At 42.4% G+C, this 21,426-nt stretch overlaps 1 protein-coding gene across 7 annotated transcripts in view; it reads right to left on the reverse strand.

Annotated features, from left to right (window-relative positions):
- LOC105422933 (putative receptor-type tyrosine-protein phosphatase mosPTP-1) overlaps positions 1–21,394 on the reverse strand; it is a 271,425-nt gene extending 250,031 nt beyond the window's left edge. For 2 of the 7 annotated variants that reach the window (XM_089075375.1, XM_089075395.1), the window contains exon 1: positions 7,607–11,791. In XM_089075375.1, the coding sequence (XP_088931501.1) occupies positions 7,607–7,700 (94 nt within the window). In that variant the 5' untranslated portion in view covers positions 7,701–11,791. Of the gene's footprint in view, positions 1–7,606; positions 11,792–21,255 lie in introns of those variants that run through there. The other 5 variants (XM_089075348.1, XM_089075346.1, XM_089075365.1 and 2 more) reach the window with 4 other exon arrangements.
- Positions 21,395–21,426: the final 32 nt, after the last annotated feature.

The following is a 21,426-nucleotide window of genomic DNA, read 5'->3' on the forward strand; positions in this document are numbered from 1 at the left end:
AAATTAATCGATTATGTGCTCTAATCACGATATCGCTCTGAGAGAGATTGTGCCGATGCGCGAAATTCACGACGGAGATTTTCTTAATCGGGAATTACTGGATAAGGCGTAACTAATAGTACGTCCGCGACAGGTTGTCGATAACGACGGCCACCAATGCTTAGCGAAGGACTTAGCGTTAATTAGCAATCGGGCTACCCTTCCGCGATGGTCTTTCCCGATAAAAATGCACGGACTCCTTCGTTCGCCCGTAAAAACCGTAAGACGAAACGCGCCGTGTCCCGTGATATTAAACGGACCTGGAAAAACCTCGCCTGACCGACGGTAACGATTTAACGTTTACGGTTATCGGTACAACTCCGAGCGAGCCGTACTCGTTCTGAAGAAATGATGATTTGTGCCATCGTGCGAGATAATTTATTTATACTCTTAGCGTGGAATAGACCACGCGGCAGGAATAGGACTTCCTGCCGCGACAAAAGATAATTACGTGTTGACTGCGCATGCCAATTATGAAACAACTCGGACCGCGAAGGTTAGTACAGTTCTGCAAATGATAGGGAAACAGCGGGAAATGCGAAGGAATCACGGCATAATTATAGATTTTAAAGGGGTAGAGTGTACGGGGTCCCGCCGCGAGCTTCCGCATCATAAATAATACAACTACTATCGTTGTTCGGCGTCATAAATGAGCCAAGCTTTTATGTTACACCGTAGTTGAGAATGGCCCTTGCGGTAATTACGGAGTTACAGGCCATTATAACAAGGGAGGGGGAGAAAGGGGGGGGGTTGGAGGGTAACACACCAGCGATGACGATAATAAATAATGCGAGCGCGAGACAACGGCGAGAGAGAGCTGAGAGAGAGTGTCACCTTCGTACTCCCGCAGCAAAATTAGATACGTATTCCGCATTTGTATAACATGTTTTTTACATTGCGTAATTAAAATAATGAGTTCGAATGAAATTGGCGCAAAATACATCGGCGCAACGGAGCCTGTCTGTCCTCCTCTCGCCAAGAATGAAAATCACGTCCGAAGGTGTTCAGGATATTTGCGCGCGATCAACCAGGATATATTATTATCAATCGTTATATTGTTTTTCGATGTACCTATTTGAATTCGCGTAGGGATTCGAGTGCCGCGGGGTTCGTACCGCAATCTTCCATATCCGATAAGCATACGCGCGCGCGAAAACGCGCTATTGAATGTTTGTGAAAAAGTTTTATTTACCGTGATGCGATCCCGGTAATCTAATAAAAGCATAACTCGCGCCATACAATGGGAAGTACAATTCAAATATTACGCGCAAACACGACTGTCCGTGGTAATAAACTTTAATGAATGCAGTCCAAAATTGCAATTGTACGAAACGATGTGCGATCGATATACTTAAATTCAACTTTTTTTGTAAAAAAAAAAAAAAATGCGAGATAAAATGTATTATTAAAACTCGCACACATAATATCGCAAATCTCAATATATTTATATCGATTTGAAAGATTACCCATTTAAAAGATTAAAATTAAAAAGGAGATATGCGAAAATGCTTTCAATTGCTTTTGCAATTGATGTTTTTAGAGAAATCGCGACGTTTGCGAATTTATCCGAGGTACCCTGTGACCCCGATTTGCATCGCAACTTCGAAGCTTGAGAAGCAATGGGTTGCGCGAATGAGTCATAAAGACGTACTGATCCTAATTAAACGATAATCCCAAACATAAAATACGCCGGCCGAGGCAACGACTTATACGTACAATAAATCGTGCGGCGCGTTACTTCAAAGAAATTACCTTTAGAATTTCGCAAATTACAGTCGAGATAACGACATCATGACCAACCGTAGCTACAGTTACGCTTTTATAGGAGATATACGTACACACGCACGCGCGCACACGCATACAGACACACGCGGCTAGATTTTAATTATTTTATCATCCAAATATTCACTATGATGAAGACTACTGAGAGATGGAAATACGCGCGCGCTGTAACTCGTCAATTACATAGACGAGTTGCAATACACGGTGATATTTTCAGGACCATCATTTTATGCAATTTTTTTTTACACAAAAGAATCTCGCGAAGCGTAGCGTATATTACACAACTCTTGTTAAAGTATCATTTCGTTAACAACTGCAGCGCTGTACAAAAAAAAAAATGATTAAATTGCAACAATTGTCCCGAAAAAGTTATTTGCACTCGTACTTTTCGTTTCGACGCGTGGAAAACGAAATATTCCTAACGCGCTCTAATTTCTTGAACGTTGATTGACCCAGAATTAGAAAAATCTATCGAAACTATCGAGTGTGCCATGACGTTCCATTGGCCGGATCGTTTGCGCGGGTAACGTACCGCGATGCGGCACAGACCGTATTTGTCGATGTTCCTGGGATAATGGATACGTTCGCGTATTTACGTAGAATCTCCGTGAATTTTGTGTTAGTGAGACACTCCGCGCACTTACAACACACGACACATCTAAATACCAATAGAAATTCAAGGATTTCGGAGCTACCTCGAGTGTAATTCGGTTATACGTTTCAAAATATGCGGTCGCCATGTATAGAACTCGGAAAGTAATGTAGAAGCTTACAATAATCAAATTCCTCAGGAATATCTGATAACGTGGTAATATCATATTAAATGCTGACATAAGTCGTGCTGTAGTCGTGCAATAAACTAGAATAGAAAGAATCTCCAATCGAAAGAAGTAAAAAAAAATAAATAATAAATCGATGACCGATAAATAAATAAAATTCTAAGAAATCACATGTCATTTCACGAAATGTAGACAAGATAATACGACGCGTGGATAAAAAGCGACGGGGGTGAGGTTTATCCATTCCGATTCGCGAGTCCATACGTCATGATGCGTCATCTTACGAAGTAATCTCTCTCCTGAGAGGTTCACGGTCTCGATTCACGGTCATTCAACAGCCACCTCGGATCGATCCATCTCGCGCATCTGATCTTCAACTTCTGCCGTCGTATTTGCCCGGTTATCATTTCTTCGCCCCTTCAACTCGCCACCAATATCTCGGTTGTCGGTTTTGCGGGACATTCTCGAGCGGCGCCTCTCTCACTCTCTCACTCTCTCTCTCTCTCTCTCTCTCTCGTGGAGAGTCACGACACGGCGCGTCCTGCCTATTTCTCTCTGTGCTGGAAGGATGCCGGCGCCTAATCGTCCTCGAGAAATTCAATTTCGACGATGCCGATGGCCGGCCTAACTCGAAAGACGCATCGGTATCCAGGCCAAAGACCTAACCTACCGCAGCCCTCTCTCGCGTACTTCGCTTCGACCGAAACTGCCAGGCCACGGCGACGACGATCGATATACTCGCGTTCCGAGAAGCTCTCCTTCCGCGCGAGTTCAAGAATCTCAAAACTTTCACATCGATTTTCCTCGTGATCGCGATAACGTGTCCGGCAGTCGTCACGATCCAAACTCGTATACGACACCCGCGTACAACTGCGGATTAATTGCCTCCCGTGATAATCGTGCTAGTTGCAAATCAGTGCTAAGTCACACTTGCGGGATTATCGACGATACGTGGAACATCGAAAAATTATGCTCGCACGCAACTCAATCAAGTCATAAATCCTTCATCTCAATCTAGGAAATGTTTTCATTATTTCCAAGTGTTAAATAAAAATGAAGTTTCGTGCGAAGAGAAAGGAGTTTTAAGACAAATAACATTTTCTTTATATATTATTATACAAGTTTCAGCTGTTTAGTCGGCGATTAAAAGACTTTGAAAACTTAATGTTATTTTTATCTCAACCTTCGTTTATTTTTAATCGATCCTTAAATAATTCCAACGGAGATTTAGATAAATTCTTACGACACAACAAAGCATCGTAAAATTGGTTGCACCGAATGGGATATTTCCAGAGCAGATTATGGCAATGAAATATCTAGTAGGATGGCGCGATAATAATATTTGAGAGAGAGAACTATATCGCTTCGGTAACTCGCAACAGATGTTCATCGACGTGCGTTTGACGTTGCGGATTAAACGCCTTACTTGGCCGGCTTATTTACGCGCCGGGGCGCTAACTGCTGAGTATACGAAACGTCTTTTGCATTTTCAATGAAGTTGTCGGGTGCAACGCCTACGGAACACCGTCGGTCGAGTGAGAACAACGACAGCGGGACAAATTATTCTAACGCACGCCACGTCCGCGCCCTAGACGTGGCATAGTCGTGAAAATTGCAGAGACGATGATATACACGCAATCAATATAAACGCACGCTCGAATTACACGCATCCAACGACGACGACGACGGTCGAAAATTTAACGGGGCGATATTTATCTTTTTCGTCATCCTCTCTCTCTCTCCCGCGGTGGCAAACTCTCGTTACCGAAATACAACATTTATTTCACCGCGCGGGATTGCGGCTAATTGCGAAATTAGTTTCGGATTTTCATACACCGGCACTACCGTCATCCAGTTTGTTCCAACGACCCAAAAGCCCAATTCATGACAAAATAAATTTATTCCGTGGCCGAATCCGCGCCGCAGCGCGAGTACATATTCCGCTCGTCTAATTTCTGTCACTGACGAATTCCATTAACCGCTTTGAAACATTTAGAACGACCGAATTCTCGGACAAGGATCTTCTGGACGGAAAATCGATACCGCTGATTTCCATGGTCGGTGGAGTACACCCTCATCCCCGGATCGTGATCGACTTTGGTTTCCGTGCCATCGTGCTCTTAACCAGCCAGCGGAACAGCGGTTACGCGACAGTAAATTCTTGCGTGGTTCGAGAATACGTAATTGGCCAACACACGGAGGAATGGAGTCGAAAGAAGCAAAGGAGATAGAGAGAGATAGAGAGAAATAGAAAGAGGGGAGGAGGGGAGGGGGGAGGAGAGAAGTATATAGAAATATGGAAGGCAGACTTTTCGACAAGGCGGTAACGCCGGACCGTAGCAAATGTAGCCGTTAATTGCAATTCCCATTTACACGAAAGTCGGATGTACGGATATGCCGCGTGTATGTATAATGAGCGTGTAACGCGCTCGTGCGACTATGTGAGGCTGCGGTACACACCGGCGGAGGTATACGTACTTATACACACACACACACACATATATATATATATATATATATATATATGTGTGTAGGTACGCCACATACCTTAGGTCTAATTCGTAGGGCGCGGTACCACTATCTCTTCCATGCCACGACCTTTCTTCTCGCGCGCGCACACGGTTCATTTATCCCGTCCTCGCTGCCGCTTGCCGAATTGCCCGGGCGTTACAGTCGGGATGCGCGCGGAGCGCGCGATATTCCGTAAGTGTTCATTAAAGCCGACGGTATTCCGTAGAAACGTTAACGCGACGAGCGGCGCGGCGACGGGCGACGGGCGACGGGCGACGGTAGATTTATACCGAAGGCGGAAGGACGTTAGGTACCGATGATGGTAGCTAGCATAGCGTAGCCGGGCGCGGTTTCCGCGTGCGTCCCGACGGTTTGACACGCATTAATTAATGGTCCCAGCGCTATCTGGGTTACGCGTTGATTCATAATTAATCTACACGACGATAACGTAGCATTTAATATTCGCATACGTCGCCGGTGCAGGCGCGCGGATGAAAAATGTGCATCGCATCGGTGAGCGCGTCGCGCGTAGCGTCATTACGTATACCGAACGAAAATCATCAATCCGTATCGTCGGTCGCCCCACACCTTCTACCCTGTCGAACACGATGACGTTCCACACCCTCCGATCAATCAGATAAGATCGACGGTCACGCGTGGCACTAAGTTAATGCCGCTCGCCAAGTCGCCGTTACCGGGATCGTGATACACGATATTTCGCACTATCTTTCCTCGCGTTGTAAGAATAGCGCCTCGCTGGCTAGCTCCACGTACATCGGCGAGGAGATACAAATTGAAAAATGTGAACTCGACTCCCGAGCTGCCGAGCTTGAGAACGCAGCTTGGGAACGCGGCGCACAGCGGAGTCTTCTTCTTCAAAGTAACATCCACTTTTACCCCGGCTCCCCTTTATGCGTTCCGCTACCTGGGCAAACCAGAGGGAGCGAAATAGGACATTGTAAAATCCTCCGAACAACCTCTGCACCGATTGCGGGATTTAAACGACTACCGCTCTGTCACGAGGACCCATCGACTCTCTTCCGAGACGCGTTCTCCAAATCGTATATCTCATTAATGACAAGCAAAACATCGAGATATCTATTCTTGTCGTCTGACGGTTTTTTGAGAGAAAGAGAGAGAGAGAGAGAGAAGAGGGGGAGGGGGGGAGAGAGAGAGAGATATTAATTCCCGAATATCTCTTAAAAACGATATAGAATATCACGTACAAGAGGGTACTTTCGCGTTCACACTGAACGTGTTAATGAAAACTAAATATGTATGTCCTATTATCTCCCCTGTTTTTGTAGTATGGAATTAATTCAGAGATAATACGGTCTTACTCGTCATCGTACTCGCAAAAAATCACGTGTTTATAAAAGTCATAGAAAAAAATTTGATGCGCGTAGATATGAATAAAATTACAAATACAAAAAAATAATGAAGACAAATTAATGGATTTAAATATATGACAATATGTAAATACGATAATGGTATAAGGTTTATAAATGATATCCATGACAAATTGATGAGACAGATTAATGGTTAAATATGACAATATGTAGATACAATAATGACATAAAGTTTATGAATATTATCCATGGCAGATTGATGGGACGATGGGATACCGGTGTCACAGTTCGTTATTCCAACAGCTCGAATTAATCCAAAAAGTCGAGACGATTCGCCATGAGAGAGTATAATGCGCCGTATAATTCTTTTATTTTTCGCCAACGGGATATTCGCAAATTTTCATTATCATTAAAACCGCACGTACGTTAAGAATTCAGACCATATATTTCCGCGTATTTGCGTTAGCGCGAAAAGTCCATCGCGAACGTTAATTAACGTTTTCACAATTTCCCTGCTATGAGTTTGCACCGGTCAACCCGGAAAGCCTTGCACAATCGAACTTTTGTAACGAGGCTTTCGATTTTCTACTAACGCTGCTTTGTCGGTCGGCCCGGTTCAATTTTTTTCCATTTCCATTTGTTTGCAACTTTACACTACGTATTATTACACGCATACACAATTTCAAATATGCACAATGTTGATGTACATTCCTTCACCATTCGAAAAACGATCGATATAACATTTATAGCCGGCGCACTGTACCGAGAGTCAATGGCAGAGCATTTCTCCGTGAGACTATATTTACGAGCGGCGATCGAAAGGTTGAAGTAATTTTGATGTCACGTCTCGCGCGCACGGCGTCGAATAGCGGGGACACTGTTTACCGGAAGTCTCTATAGTCTCTCGCAATTTCTTCGCGAGAAGCCGCTATTTTCTTTGCACACACTAAAAATAAGTTATTCTTCCCCTCCGTATCAATACCGTTATTTTTATAGTCATATTTTTACATCCCTCTTATTACATAAGTTTAACAAAGATAGTACGAGGCAACGTAAGAATTTTCCGGTTTATCGTGCAAACAGCCAACAACGACGTATACCGAAAGTACCTAAAATTATCTAGAGAGCCGGACTCGGTGTACTCACCATAAAGTCCCCCCGCCGTGGTAGCCTTGAAGACGACCCATATGAGATAAGCATAGATTATCCGGCCGCCCTTCCACGCATCCATGATGCCCATGGTTTTATCGGTGTCCCTTTCGGAACCACTTCGACCCCAATCTAACTCAATCGACGTTGATTAGAATCGCTCACGCACTCCCTCGACCCGTATTCCTCCTCTCGCTTCCCCCCCTCGTCCTGCCCCGCGGGTCGTTTCAGGTGCCTAAATGCGAGTGTCGCCGTGCCGACGAATCCGTACGGACTTCCGGTAATCGAGTCCGATCCAAAACGAGTATCCCACGCCGCACATATTTCCCTCCGCCGACGAGTCGTCGTTGTCTCTCCCTCTCCGAGAATCGGATCCGTATAACGGCGGCGGACTGGACCACAAACAGCGCGAAATTTTTACCGTACCGTGACAGGACGCGATAACAGGACGTTGTACAGGAAGTTTCGTTACACTTACGATCGGCCGTGTAACGACAAGCGTCGGGGCACGAGACCGCGGGCACGCGATCCGCCACCCGTGTGTACGTGTGTATTCGTTCACTGCTCGAAAGAATGAGAATGAGCAGGCGCGCACGATATAAACGTAAGCCGACGAGGGAGGAGTTACGAACAAGCGCGATATAACAAAGCCGACACTTTTCACATTCACTGGATTTGTATGCGTCGCGTCACGAGCGCACGGATACGCCTAAGCGCCACGGCTGTGTGCTCCGATCTCATTTTTATTAAATTAGTTTTAATCGTAATTAGTTTTACAACGTTTCGTAAATTTCTCTCAGATTTCCTCTCCTTCCGCGTCTCCTTGGGATCCCCCTTTTTCGGCGAGCTTTACATCCGCGCGGCTCGATCTCACGGAAGTAGGGGCGCTCGTTTCTTTTGATCGATTCGCGAGCTAAATCCGATCGTCGGGATATACACTGGTACGCGTATTGGCAATATCGCGCGGAATCCGTAAGCTAATGTAGCGATTGGAGATTGGACGTGCGCCATTGACGATACGCTCCGCCGCGATCGTTCGTGCGACGCACGATCGCTTCAATTATTATAAATGAATCGCGAGAGAGCGAGATGCGCGTCTTGCGCGCGGCGAGCTCTCTTCTTTTCGGGAGAGATTCCCTCAACCACGTCGTTCCGCCTCGCGTAATCGCGCGGCGGAATCAGCCCTCGGCGAGGAGGATTCCTCGGTATCTTTCAACGGAGCGGAACTAACGGCCGAACTTTCGCCGACGTTACGTCCGAAAGCATCACTCATAGGTAGAATCTCGCGCAGTCTTCCACGATGCACTGTGAAAATCCCCGTGAACCAACACTGCCAATTTTCCGGGCAAGCTGGCCCCGAAGTCCCGTCCAACTTGGAAACCAAACACAAGGAACTTTTCTTCCGCCACTCGCAAAAATTCCCGAAATTTGCGCGGTCCAGAGACAGTCCAGAGCGTCCCTTCGAAAACGTTCATGACATTTGTCAGAGGTTGTTCCGTTCTTTCTCTCGTCCTCGCTCAATTCACAGAATTCACTGAGCCATGCGGATATCTCCTCCCAACCCCCTTAAAATCTCATTTCTCGCTTTGTTCAATGCTAAAAAGCCGGCGATTCGAAGTCGCCGTTGACCTCTCCCGGAAATCGATTGCAGGATCAACGCGAAAGCCCTTGATCCGACGTCGGTCTTCTTCTACATGACTGCCAAATCTCGATATTCCTTCCCGCCTTAAAGCAGTCCTCTATACTAGTCTAGTCTAGTCATTTTAGAAAAAAAAAAAAGAAAACCTTGATCGAAGTCGCGCCAGAGAGTTTCTGTTCCAAGCGTTTCTCGTTCTTTTGTGTCGATCTATAGGTTCAACGAAACGTTTACGCATCGATCGTCCGCGTACCTAGGTATATCCGTCGCGTTAATCGCGCCAGGCTGAAGAGAGACCGCCGATCGCAAGTAAATCGGCCTCTTCTCGCGTTCCCTCCCGGACACTGCCACCAGTTCCGCGGTGCGTCAACATTCAACTGCAAAGTTTGATCGCGAACGAGTCTCTCTCTCTATATCTCGATGCCACGCGATCGCCGAAGTTTTAAACACACGTGCAAAGTCACGATGGATTATAGGTCTGCCGCGTGTATCACTGTAAAAGTAAAGCCGAGACTAGTAGCCGATGCGGAAAGTGGACTCGCGAGTTCGGCTATACGGATAAGAAGAACGCGAGTACAGGACGCCACGAAGTAAGAAGATGTAAGGGAGAGAAGAAGAGAGAGAAAGAGAGAGAAAGAGAGAGGGAAGAGAGAAGACGCGAACGCGCAAGGCGGGAGACTGGGATACACACATTCAGGGCTGGTCGTCGAACCGGTTTCCTTCTAGAGATCGCAACCGGCCAATTGGAAATACCACTGACAACGAGTCCGTCGGCCGGCCGTTTTACGATCTCGCTGATCGCCGCGGCCGGAGATCCAGATAAAACACGACCGCCGCGTCGCGTTGAAGCCGAGCCGAGCCGAGCCGAGCCTGAATACGGAGCGACGTGCGACGATCGCGGGGAACCTACTCGCCGGCGAGATCGCTAATGCGCCGGCGAGAGCGAAGAATTTCCACGGATGAATCGGGCGTACACGTCGTTGACGTCGAGAACGAGAATGTTACAGATTCCTTTGCCGCTCGAGCTTGTTAGACCAGAACTCCGCAGATTTTAATAGACAACTAGGCAAAAGGGATATTTCTTGCTAGTTCGTGCTCTTAGCTCTTTCAAAAGAAACTGCTATATAATTCGCTTTTTATTTGACTGCAGTTTATACGGCGTGATTATTAATGAATGTGAGCAAATTCAAAAGTATTTCAAAGTAGGAAAGTGCTTGTATATAAAATGCAACGGTACTCCCGAGTTCTTTACCGCTTTCAGAAATACAATAATCGAATTCTGCTCGCCCGGTCCACCGAAATTGCCACTCATGCCGGCTGCGCGATTTTTCAACATTCGACACGATCCAGAATTTGCGCGCGGATTTCGCGCATTTATTTTTACTTCCACTCGGGCAAGCGTACGCGCAAGCATGCAGAAATATTGCGTCGTGTCCGAGCACGATTAACGGCTGCTGCATAAGCAGTAATACGTGCATTATTGATGCCGCGGCAAGTATCGTCGGCTGATTGATAAACACGGCTCGCGGGAAATTATTAATTTACGATGTCTTCGGGAAAGGCGGCGAAAAAATCAATTACATTTCGTTGAATTTTTCCACGCTCATAGATACGTTTCTGGTCTGGCAAAATAAATTAATCGACTGCGCGCACGCGTCAAGTCTTTTTACGCTGTTGAGAAAGAAAGAAATAAACCGTCGGCGAAGCTGGAAACATACGCCTCAAGTCATAACCGACGAAGTCGATACATAGAGAGACTCGGCAATTCCGGTTCTTACATGGGTACGAGGGAGACGAGGGAGCAGCCATGCACAATACGCAACAAGAACGATAATCCGACTAACTTTTAAGCGACACTCCGCTCTTTTACTCTAAATGGGATCTAAGCAATTACCCTTCGAGAACTCCTTAATGAAAGCGGGAGTAGGGACGCACGGAGAACTATTGAAATACAAACGTCGATTAAGCAACAGGGACTGTTTTAGGTGCATTCGCTCTCCGACCTACATCGATCAAGATCAAAAGGGCTGACCCGTTTTGACCCGATCATCAATGAACGTACTCTCAGCATAAATTCCCTTCATCTTCGATCGTACGTTTATTCTCAGCCATTGTCCGGCCATCGGGACGTTGAAGTGCGAGAAGAAACGATAAAAGCATTGGAAAATGAAAAATGTAAGCGTGATCCTCGGGACGAGCTATCGTATTCCTTCGGGACGGTAATCGATGTAACTTTTCGCGCTCGGAGAAAACCCTTGGCGTCCCGTAATCGTCACAGTGATAAGAAGCATCTTATCATGGCGTCATGTATCTCTAATATTTTTCCCGGATTTACTCTCTTCCCCCACATGCCTCCCTTTGTGGATACTCCGATTTCCCCTCCGACAATTTTCGTCGCACTGGACCCTAGAGCCGGCCGTTCGCGCCGTTCGGTCGGATTGCTGACGGACGGACAGACGGGTGCGCGAGATCGGTAGAGGATACACGGAGACACGGAAGACGCCGCGACGCTGCGCGTCCCGCAGAATCACGATCCGCACTGGTACGCCATCGAGCGTTAGAGAAACTTCAGCAACCCTCCGACATCCCGGCTCCCCACTCTTTCACTCACCGACCGAGCGCCGTATACACGTGCGAGGGTACGTGTCTATATGTGTGCACGTGTGTGTGTGTGTGTGTGTGTGTGTGTGTGTGTGTGTGTGTGAGTAAGTTCCTACGTGTACAGGCGTGTGCGTGCCCCATTCGTTCGTGTTCGTGTATGTGTACGCGTGTATGCGTGTGAGCGTCAGGAATACCCACACCGACGCGCGGACGCCATTCCGACCACGGTTCTCCAGCGACGGACTTCGCGCGCGCACACAGGGTTGGTCGGGGATGTACGATCGGGTGCGCGAGCGCACCAGGGGCTAGCTCCCTTCCTCCATCGCTACCCTCCTCCCTCTCACCGCCACCACCACTACCGGCACATCGACACGCTTTCCGTCTTTCTCTCAAGCCCGAGCGAACTGCGCGCGACCATCCCTCTCGCGCGCGCGGTGTTTTCTCCTCCGTTATCCCTCTCTATCTCCTTCTTTTCCCTCCTTTTTTGTTCTTCGGAGAGAAGGACCTGTGTGTGCCACATGACAATTTCGAATGAAAACATCGTCGAGTGGCTACTAAACCCGTTTAGTCGGTAGGGGAGAGGATTCGGCAAGTAGCGGAGACTCGCTATGGCCGATAACAAGCGCGCAAACATCCCCAGGTTGAAAAGGCGGCTCTAAACGACGTAGCTTTCCGGATATTTGAAACCGAGAAGAGTGCTGTCTCTTCGATTTAGCCGGCGCGAAGTCAGTGAGCGACGACACGGTCCACCGGTGGTCGGCCGGTATCCCGCGGCTGATTATCTACCGATGAGAATAAACGAGGACGACAGTGATAAATTGATAATGACGCGTCGACTCTTGAAGCGCGATGTGCACGGGCCATGTATCCCGTTGGGTCGGGAATTACGCGGGCAAGACTTTACATCCGAGCGGAATAACAAGCGCAATAACGATAATAATAAATCAAATTTATCGCGCGACAAAGGCGAAGAATTTGTTAACTGGAGAGACAAAAAGCGCGAAAAGGAGAGAGAGGGAGAAAGAGAGAGGGAGAACGAGAGACAGCGGAGGCAACGGGGAAAGAAGAAACGTAGGGGAATAAATCGTTCTCTCGCGGAACGTAGCAGCGGGCCTGGCTAACCGGTTACGATACGGGAAGCGCGGGATGTGTGCCGTGGTCGCGCATGCTGCTGGCACGGCGAATAAAACGAGAATAATTCGAGCGCTATTGGATAACGTATCGCGACGCCGAGCTGGAGAACGAAGAGCGCCGCGTATAACCGCACTCTCCAGTAGCGCGAGCCATACCTGGAAATTGGAACTCCGGCTTGTCCACGGGAGTCGGAGCGAGGTCACGCTAGGGCCACCTAATCCAATGTTTTACAGGTTTACTGATTGCGGTGGAGCGCTGTACGACGCGGCCCTCGAGAGAGAGAGAGACGGTTGGACCACCGACCTACCACCCCTCCGGTTCTATCCACACACTCTTCATTCACCCTGCTCATGTCATCCTACCTGCGCGTCCATCCCTCTTCGTTCCCATCTTCATCGCTCCGCTCCTGTCGCGCGCGGACGTTGCCCTAATTTTTCGACAAATAAATGCATCATTGGGTAGCGCCGTAGATTTACCAATCAAACCGAAATGCCTGCTTCCATACAGGACAGCGAAAGCCCCGGCGCGGAAGCCGTGCGGAAACCCGCACACGATTTGGAATAGCAATGAAAACAGACCTTTAAATCTGCCCGTATCTCGCTCGACGGTCCTCCACGTCTCGCCGATGATTCCCGAACGCCCGGACCTTTTCAATCGGTCAACGTTCCATTAGTGACTCCGCGATACGCTCCAAACTTCTCTTTTTCAATCAACTCATTCAATCACTCATTAACATAAAATCATATATATATATATATATATATATATATATATATATATATATATGTGTGTGTGTGTGTATATATACATACATACATCTGACTGAGTCAAATGGAAATTTACATTTGCCCGAGAAACGAAATTGAAGTCAAAGAATTCTTTATGATGTAAATTTTTCAACAGAATTCGAGGTAAAAGAAAGCCAAAGACAATTCCAATAATGTCGATATTATTGAAATTAATAAATTAAATATTGTGTAGTGGGTATTCTGCATTATGTGCATTAATATTCTTGCGTCTGATCTAATATCGCAAAAATAACTCTTGTTGCTCACACGTTGAAACAATTCGTTACTTTCTTAAACGCATCACATCATCACGCGCTTGCCATCGATCCCGTGTAACTTCAAGAAGGGCAATTACTTTAGTCGTGTTCTCTCTCTTTCTCTCTCTTTCTCTCTCTCTCTCTCTCTCTCTCTCTCTCTCTCTCTCTCTCGCATCGAACGATATTTCCCTTCATCAAACGTCCCGCCGTGTTCGCGGAACATCTCGCATCAAAGATTATTAACGAACGCCATCGATGAAAGAGACGCGCTTCGTTAAACCCATCGTGTTCATTAATCCGATCGCGAGAGAGGTTACGTGCGAGAGTTTATAATAAAACTCTCTCTTCCCAGGCAGGAGAGCAGGAGACTTCCATACAGGATAAGTGGCGGAATCTCGTTTCTATAAATTGAAAGTATCGAAAAAAGTGGAACAACGCGGAAACGCAAAAAGGAGAGAACGATAATGGCCGCTTCTTGCATCGCGCTGAACGCTGCGTTAAGTTCGCGGGTAGACGGGTGGCGGATAGATGGGATGGATAGATGGATAGATGGATGGATGAATGGATGGCCGGGCGGACGGCCTGGACGGACGGACGAATGTCCTTGCGCTATCGATTACAAGGATGGCTTGTACGACAGACAAGGAAAGAGCGGTAAAGTGATGCAGACAAATGGTAATGTCATTATTTTTATCTCGGTGATGGCGAAATACAGGCCGAGAAACGCAAGTACTTCGTCTAAAATGAAAGGCAGAAAACCACGGCGAATCGGGGAGGGGGGAGATGTGTAAAACTAATGTAATTTTTTAAAAGTACAATTACTTCCAAGTTAAGAGACGTATCACCTTTAATTACGGATCGTATTGAATTTCTATAAATAATTTCCTATCGCAATTTCCTATTCCGAATAATCGTTTTCAGTGGCGAACATATATTTCAGGAAACTTACAGCTTATATTCTTAGATTCCTTTCAAAAAAGTTAAATTTATAAATAACGAGTAATGTACGAGTGCGTAACGAGTCTTCATTTATTTCGGATAATTCTGGATCGTTTTTTGTAACGAGAGGTACGTATTAGTATTATGTTCATTTTAAAGGAGAAGAACTAGAGTTGTATATCATTTTGATGTCTCGCGGTTTCTCCTGATATGCAAAAATGATAGATCCCAGTGCGGCGGTTTACCCAAAGGGCAAAGAATAATATGCGGTCGGAATATATTATGAGCCGCGAAAAAAACGTATAAAGCAAATCCTAAAAGACTTTATTGAATAACGTGAGAAAAGTCTCAAATAATAAACTTCTTCATGTATATAATCATTTCTATAAATAATTATATATATATATATATATATATATATATATATATATATATATATACATATAAAGCATTCATATGGCTATTATGTCAATATGTCATTAATAAATTTTCATCAAATATACATCAAATTATATAATCTTTTTCTAAAAATTGAATTCTCTAAACTTCACTTTAGATGACATTTTTCATCAAAATTCTAGATCAAATTTTGCTATTTTTACATCATGTATATTTTGATAAATGAATATACGTATTTCGATATGTATTTTAAATACGTGTATTATAATTCTTTGAATATTTTTCGTACAAAAAGGGATGCATAAAATCACAAATAATGCCTCATGAATCATAAATTGTCTAAAATTGATTTCAAAAGCTGATATAATGATTTATATTATCAATGCCACGTGCTTTCCTTTTCATTTTCAACTGCATACATATTTTCAACTGTTCCGTTATTTTCTTTGCACAACGTATTGGTTTCCTTGATCTATTCGGCGAGATAATTATACTTATGAATAATAGATTACGCAAATTATCACGAACAGAATCGAGGTATCTCTGTTAATAATTGATACCGAATATACGATTTGTATCATTTGTAATTGGATATGTTAATCGTATTTACAAACTACATGAATATTGAAAAGACTGCATTCGGTTAATGACACGTTTACATCGTTATTTATTTACGCGTTGTATTAAAAAGCCCGACGTTAATAATATGTCCGGAAGAGCAACGGTTTATTAATGCCTGCATAATGGGGGGGAGGGGGATGCCCGTGATACACACGCGCACACATTGGGCGTCTATAAATTATTTATAAAATTAACCGCATCGGTCCGTGTAGCGATCTCCTAAAATCCCCATGACGCGAGCGTTTCGGAGGATGCTGGGATCCCCAGATCTGCTCCCGACCGGAAGCACGTCCTAAGACGATCGTCGCCCGTGTACGCCCAAGTACGGATTACGTTCTCCTCATAAACGTGAAAGCAATTCATCCCCCTTTGCCACAATGGCAGCACAGACGCCGTCTAACCGCGTTGTGCAAACAGTTTTTCATTATATTTCATTATACTAAATCAATTTTTTGCGCATTACATATTTTACATGATACGATATCGCATTTTCAAGAAAATAAAATGAAAAAGAGATATGAACTCAATCAAATAATTATACTTTTTTTTTAACCGTAATTTTTCTATCTAAATCTGTACATGCGAGTGTATATGGAAGAGAGACTATATTCAATTTTATTACAAATTTTACACAAGAGGCAGAGTGTGAATTGTACAACTTTCCAAAAATTGCAATAGCTTTTACAAAAGGATAAAGTTTTAAGCGAGTAATTAATTACAAATGTTTACAAGCATAAAACTATTTTTAAAATATATTGAGTAACAAAAATTTAAATGCGCAAGAGGTTAAATTTGTTTGCTCATTAGCGGGATATGATACATCCCTTATCATTAACGAGGAAGTCAGTAGTATGTTCCTACGTTGATTGGCGGTGCAACGAATCCATTTATTGATTCGTTCAGCTTGTAGTCCCAATATATCAATATCGATATTTAATTGCGTCAATTATTTTACATGGTTCAGCTTGCGCAAAAGACCGTACAATATTTTTTTTTGTTCCTCAAACCTCTCGCGAATTCCGGTTTGTTGATCACGCATTCATTAATGAGCGGAGTAAAACATAAAATGTCGAATCGTTATTTGTTGCCTGCGTTTCGTTTTTTTTTTCCATCCGTAGCAACAAGCATATCCTCGAGCAAAACAATTTATTCGTACACGTAGCGCGCAAAATAAAATGGACAATTCGTGGGTTTGGGCATCGCGAAACGCTGATATTTTGTACCGATACGACAGGTACAAATAGTTTTTTATCACCGCATTCTCTGCGATAGACGCAACGCTAATCCACATAACTTCAAAATTAACACAGAAAAAAAATCACATTTTAAATCACGAGGGAAGAGCTTTCGTTCGTTGTCTTTCGACACGTTCCGATGATCTATCGAAATTTATACTTTCTTCTATTTTTTCCCCCTGTATCCCGCTCCTTTAATTTAATTTACTGCGTATACGCACTTTTGCGGCAGTATATAATTGAACGCTTGAGAGATTTGCTGCATCAATAACGTCGTGCCGTTTCGGCGCAACAAATAGACGGGCAATTGCCGATGCACCGATGCATTGAAACCTAACAAGAATCGGCCGGGGCCGATTCGTATTGCCAATTCATTCGCTCGTGGAGCTTCGCTCGTACGAATGAACGAATGAACGAATGAACGAGAGCTCGGAGGGAAAGGTCGGCCAAGGGGCTCTTTGAAGCTATGTAAACTGCGGAAACGTGCAAATAAGTAACCCACAGCTCTCGCCAGGAGGTAGTGGCCGGAGGCTTCGCCCTCCGATAAATTGTTCTCAGGTCGGAGGTTAGCGCTATTTCGAAGGATGAATGTGCACTAATATGCGCGCGTGAATAACTCGGCGAAAGTTTTCCGCGCGCCGTGGGAAAAATTTTCCCGTGAATGCCGCGGCCCGGCCCGATCCGAGAGGAGGATAGCGAATAAAGTACCACTGACGAAACGTTACGAGCCTCTTCGGAGAACAGATTTTTGAAACGGAAAGTTACTCCCCCCTCCCCCTCTGTTGAAAATACACCGTCCAATGTTGCGCTAATTAGATATTACGACGCAATTCATTATTACTTCACATTCTTGCATTGTATTAATTTCGGTTCCTTTGCAGACAAAGGATTTTATTAAATTTTAATTCCGTTCAATCTTTCACTCTCTGCGAAAAAACCGTATAAATATAAACTGGGAAAAATAATGCTTTTAAATTAAGTAACATTATTTAATTTTCTCAGCGTGAGAAAATATATTTGAATAATTACGGTTTTTTATGATTACTTTGTATTTGTATTTTTAATTGTATATTATTGGCATATAATGGAAATTACATTTTTTTTTTTTCATGCAGATATTATGACAGAAATAGATATGTATAGCACAGTTAATTGATTGAATTAATATTAATTTGAGTATGAAATGATACATTAGAAAATATTGTATTATATATCGATGAATTAAATATACGTTCGATATCTCTTTCTAAAATTTTTAAAATATATTTAATATATGCCATAATAGTGTCGACAGATAATACCGCCAACTATAACAATATAATACTATACTAACATACCACTATTGAATACCATTATTGAATTTTTGTGTGTGTTAATATTTGCAGAAGTTATACAAATCGAGTTTGAACTTCGCAATTAATTGAATCGCTATAACTTATCTATAGATGGATATGTCCGTCATAATCTCATAAAAATTTGTCAGCGCGGATCAGCACGGTGAAAAGATCGCGATATTTTCCCCGTTGTAGTTAACGACGTCTAGCGAGGCAACAAAACGCCACGTAATCTAGAGGACAATACGATCGGGCAAAATTTAATTTCGCGAAAGAGAATTCTTCCCGGCGACGCGTCGCGCTGTTGCGCGCTACATGACGAAGGGTCGATGAACGGAAGCAGAGATCTAAGGAGATAAAGGGTGTTCCCGTTGAAAGCGATGTTTGAAACGTAGTTAATAAAATCACATGAATATTCAACATCGCGGGAATCGAAGTCCCGCGGGATCGAAACAAAAAGGTTGACGCATATTTGCCGTTACAAGCTCTCTTGCCGCTCCGGAAAATTGAACTTTCAGAATCCGCATGGATCATTTTTTGCCCGCTCCGCCCGTGGGATCATTCTCAAATTGGACTTTCGCGATGAAATTTTTTTTGTCACGTCGAGAAGCGAGCCATGATCGCTTTCATAAATATCGCTGTTCAATGGCAGATTTCTCTGAATCGCACCGATAAATTCACAGTAATTTAATGCCTGAATAAACTCCCACCCGATAATCGCGTATAATTAATATCTTACAACTAATAAAATCTATACTTATTCATTCTTGTCTCAAGATAAAATCGAGAATTATTAACATAAATACAGAAGCAATATATTTGTGTGTACTAAACTATTCTGAGATTCGAGCTCTGTCTCACGTCTTTGTCTCAGTATGCCTCATTTTATAATATAGTTTATTAATATGTTTCCATGCTTCTTTTCACATACATTTCAACTTTTATCACAAGATTATAGTTAATCGTATAATTTTAATTAAACACTGTATGTATATCATTCGAATAGTTTTTCATTAATTTTGAAGTTTTCAATCAAAAAGAAATATGTCAAATGCAATAAAATAAATTTCACAATTTGTTATTCAAATTAGAATCAATAAAGTGTTATTTGTAACTAAAATTAATTTGTGATCAACTTACATAGCCTCGTTTGACGTGAAAAAGAATGGATAGTAACAATGACATGATAAAAATGGCGAATAAATTAGATTATAAATAAAAAAAAATTTCGTTCAATTATATTTGTTGAATGTTCGATGTTCAATATGCTATGATTGATGATGTTCGACAAGAAATGACATCAGATCCGAAACGAATAATGGGACAAATAATAAATTTTATTTATATTTTTTGCCAATATGAATTTTTTATATCTTCGATCTTTTCGCAATATTTCATATTATAGACATCATTAAAATTATTTGTAATACACGATTATTAAGAATTTTATAAACATACAAACATATTAAAGAATTGTGAAAACATATTAAAAATATCATAATATTCATTGATATATATAATTAATGAGCTCTAAGAAAATTTATAAGAAAAATTTATTTTGTCGAATTATTTGTCGAGCATCATATTCTCCTTTCTTATAGCATAAAATCAAATTATTAATAAACATGTATATGTATGTATATGGATGGATTATAAAAGATCGAGACAAAATTAACATATTATGAATGAATAAATGTAATTAATAATCATTAACGAATATTTTAAATAAATTAAATAACATATATTGTAACAAATATGTATATATATATATATATATATTTCAATTTATATCTTTCTTTCTTTTTTTTATCTATATTTATGATTAAAACATACATCGAAACATGTATCGAAAATATCTTTAAATATTGCTTTCTTTCATCAATGTATGAAATGTTTAATCGTAGGACGAAATACAGGATGGTCAATTGCAAATTATAAATTTTATTAAAGAAATATCTTTAAAAAAGAGGAAAAAATAAATTAACATTTCCATCAAATATTAACTAATAAATATTTACAGTTTTTCAATTTCTGTCATCATATGCACAATAAATTGATAAACAATCGGATCCAGAATTAAATATTGATATCAATCTATATAAATCCATCCATTTTGATAACGGATCTATGAGATGAGATGATATTTTTATACTATTACATTAATTTGATAAATATATAAATATAGACACATTATATCTCATATAATTTTCACAGAGAGCCATTATCTTAATTTAAAATAAAAGATGATTTGTTAACTCACCGATACGATGCACAAGAGCGGAATTATAACTGCATCGTTGCTACGTTGATCATACAAATATATCTAAGTTATTACGCAAGCGTATCAAAATAATTAAAATTTCAACAAAAAAGTTACTGCGCGTACCGAGATTTTTTTTATTCATTTTTAGGTATAGATATTTATTAAAGCAATTATATAATTTCCAAAAAAATGATTTTAAATAAAATCGTTGAAATTTTTTTAAATAAATAAATTTGATTCTTATATGAATAACTCAATGATCTAGTAGTCTAGATCTTCAAAATTTATACGATATAAAATACATCAAAAATATTTTCTATGCATTATGTCGCACAACGATGCAAAATAATAATACCGACATACGGCTGTCACGGGAGTAAATAATTAATTTCACGCAAGAGAATAAACAAATGAGTTATTAAAATAAAATATTACTCACCCCAGGGTTGCTCCGCCGTCACCTCCCCAGGTCACCTCCTTCTCTCAGATCCCTTTGTTGCATTGATTGAACACTCACTCGCGAAAATATGAGAAACGCGTGCGAACTAATTATTATATCAATAAATATGACGCGCGATACTATACGGCACTTTCGAAAATATTATTCAAA

The sequence above is a fragment of the Pogonomyrmex barbatus genome, unplaced genomic scaffold (genome assembly GCF_055798465.1).
Source record: "Pogonomyrmex barbatus isolate J1 unplaced genomic scaffold, ASM5579846v1 scaffold1, whole genome shotgun sequence".
Lineage (NCBI taxonomy): Eukaryota > Metazoa > Arthropoda > Insecta > Hymenoptera > Formicidae > Pogonomyrmex > Pogonomyrmex barbatus.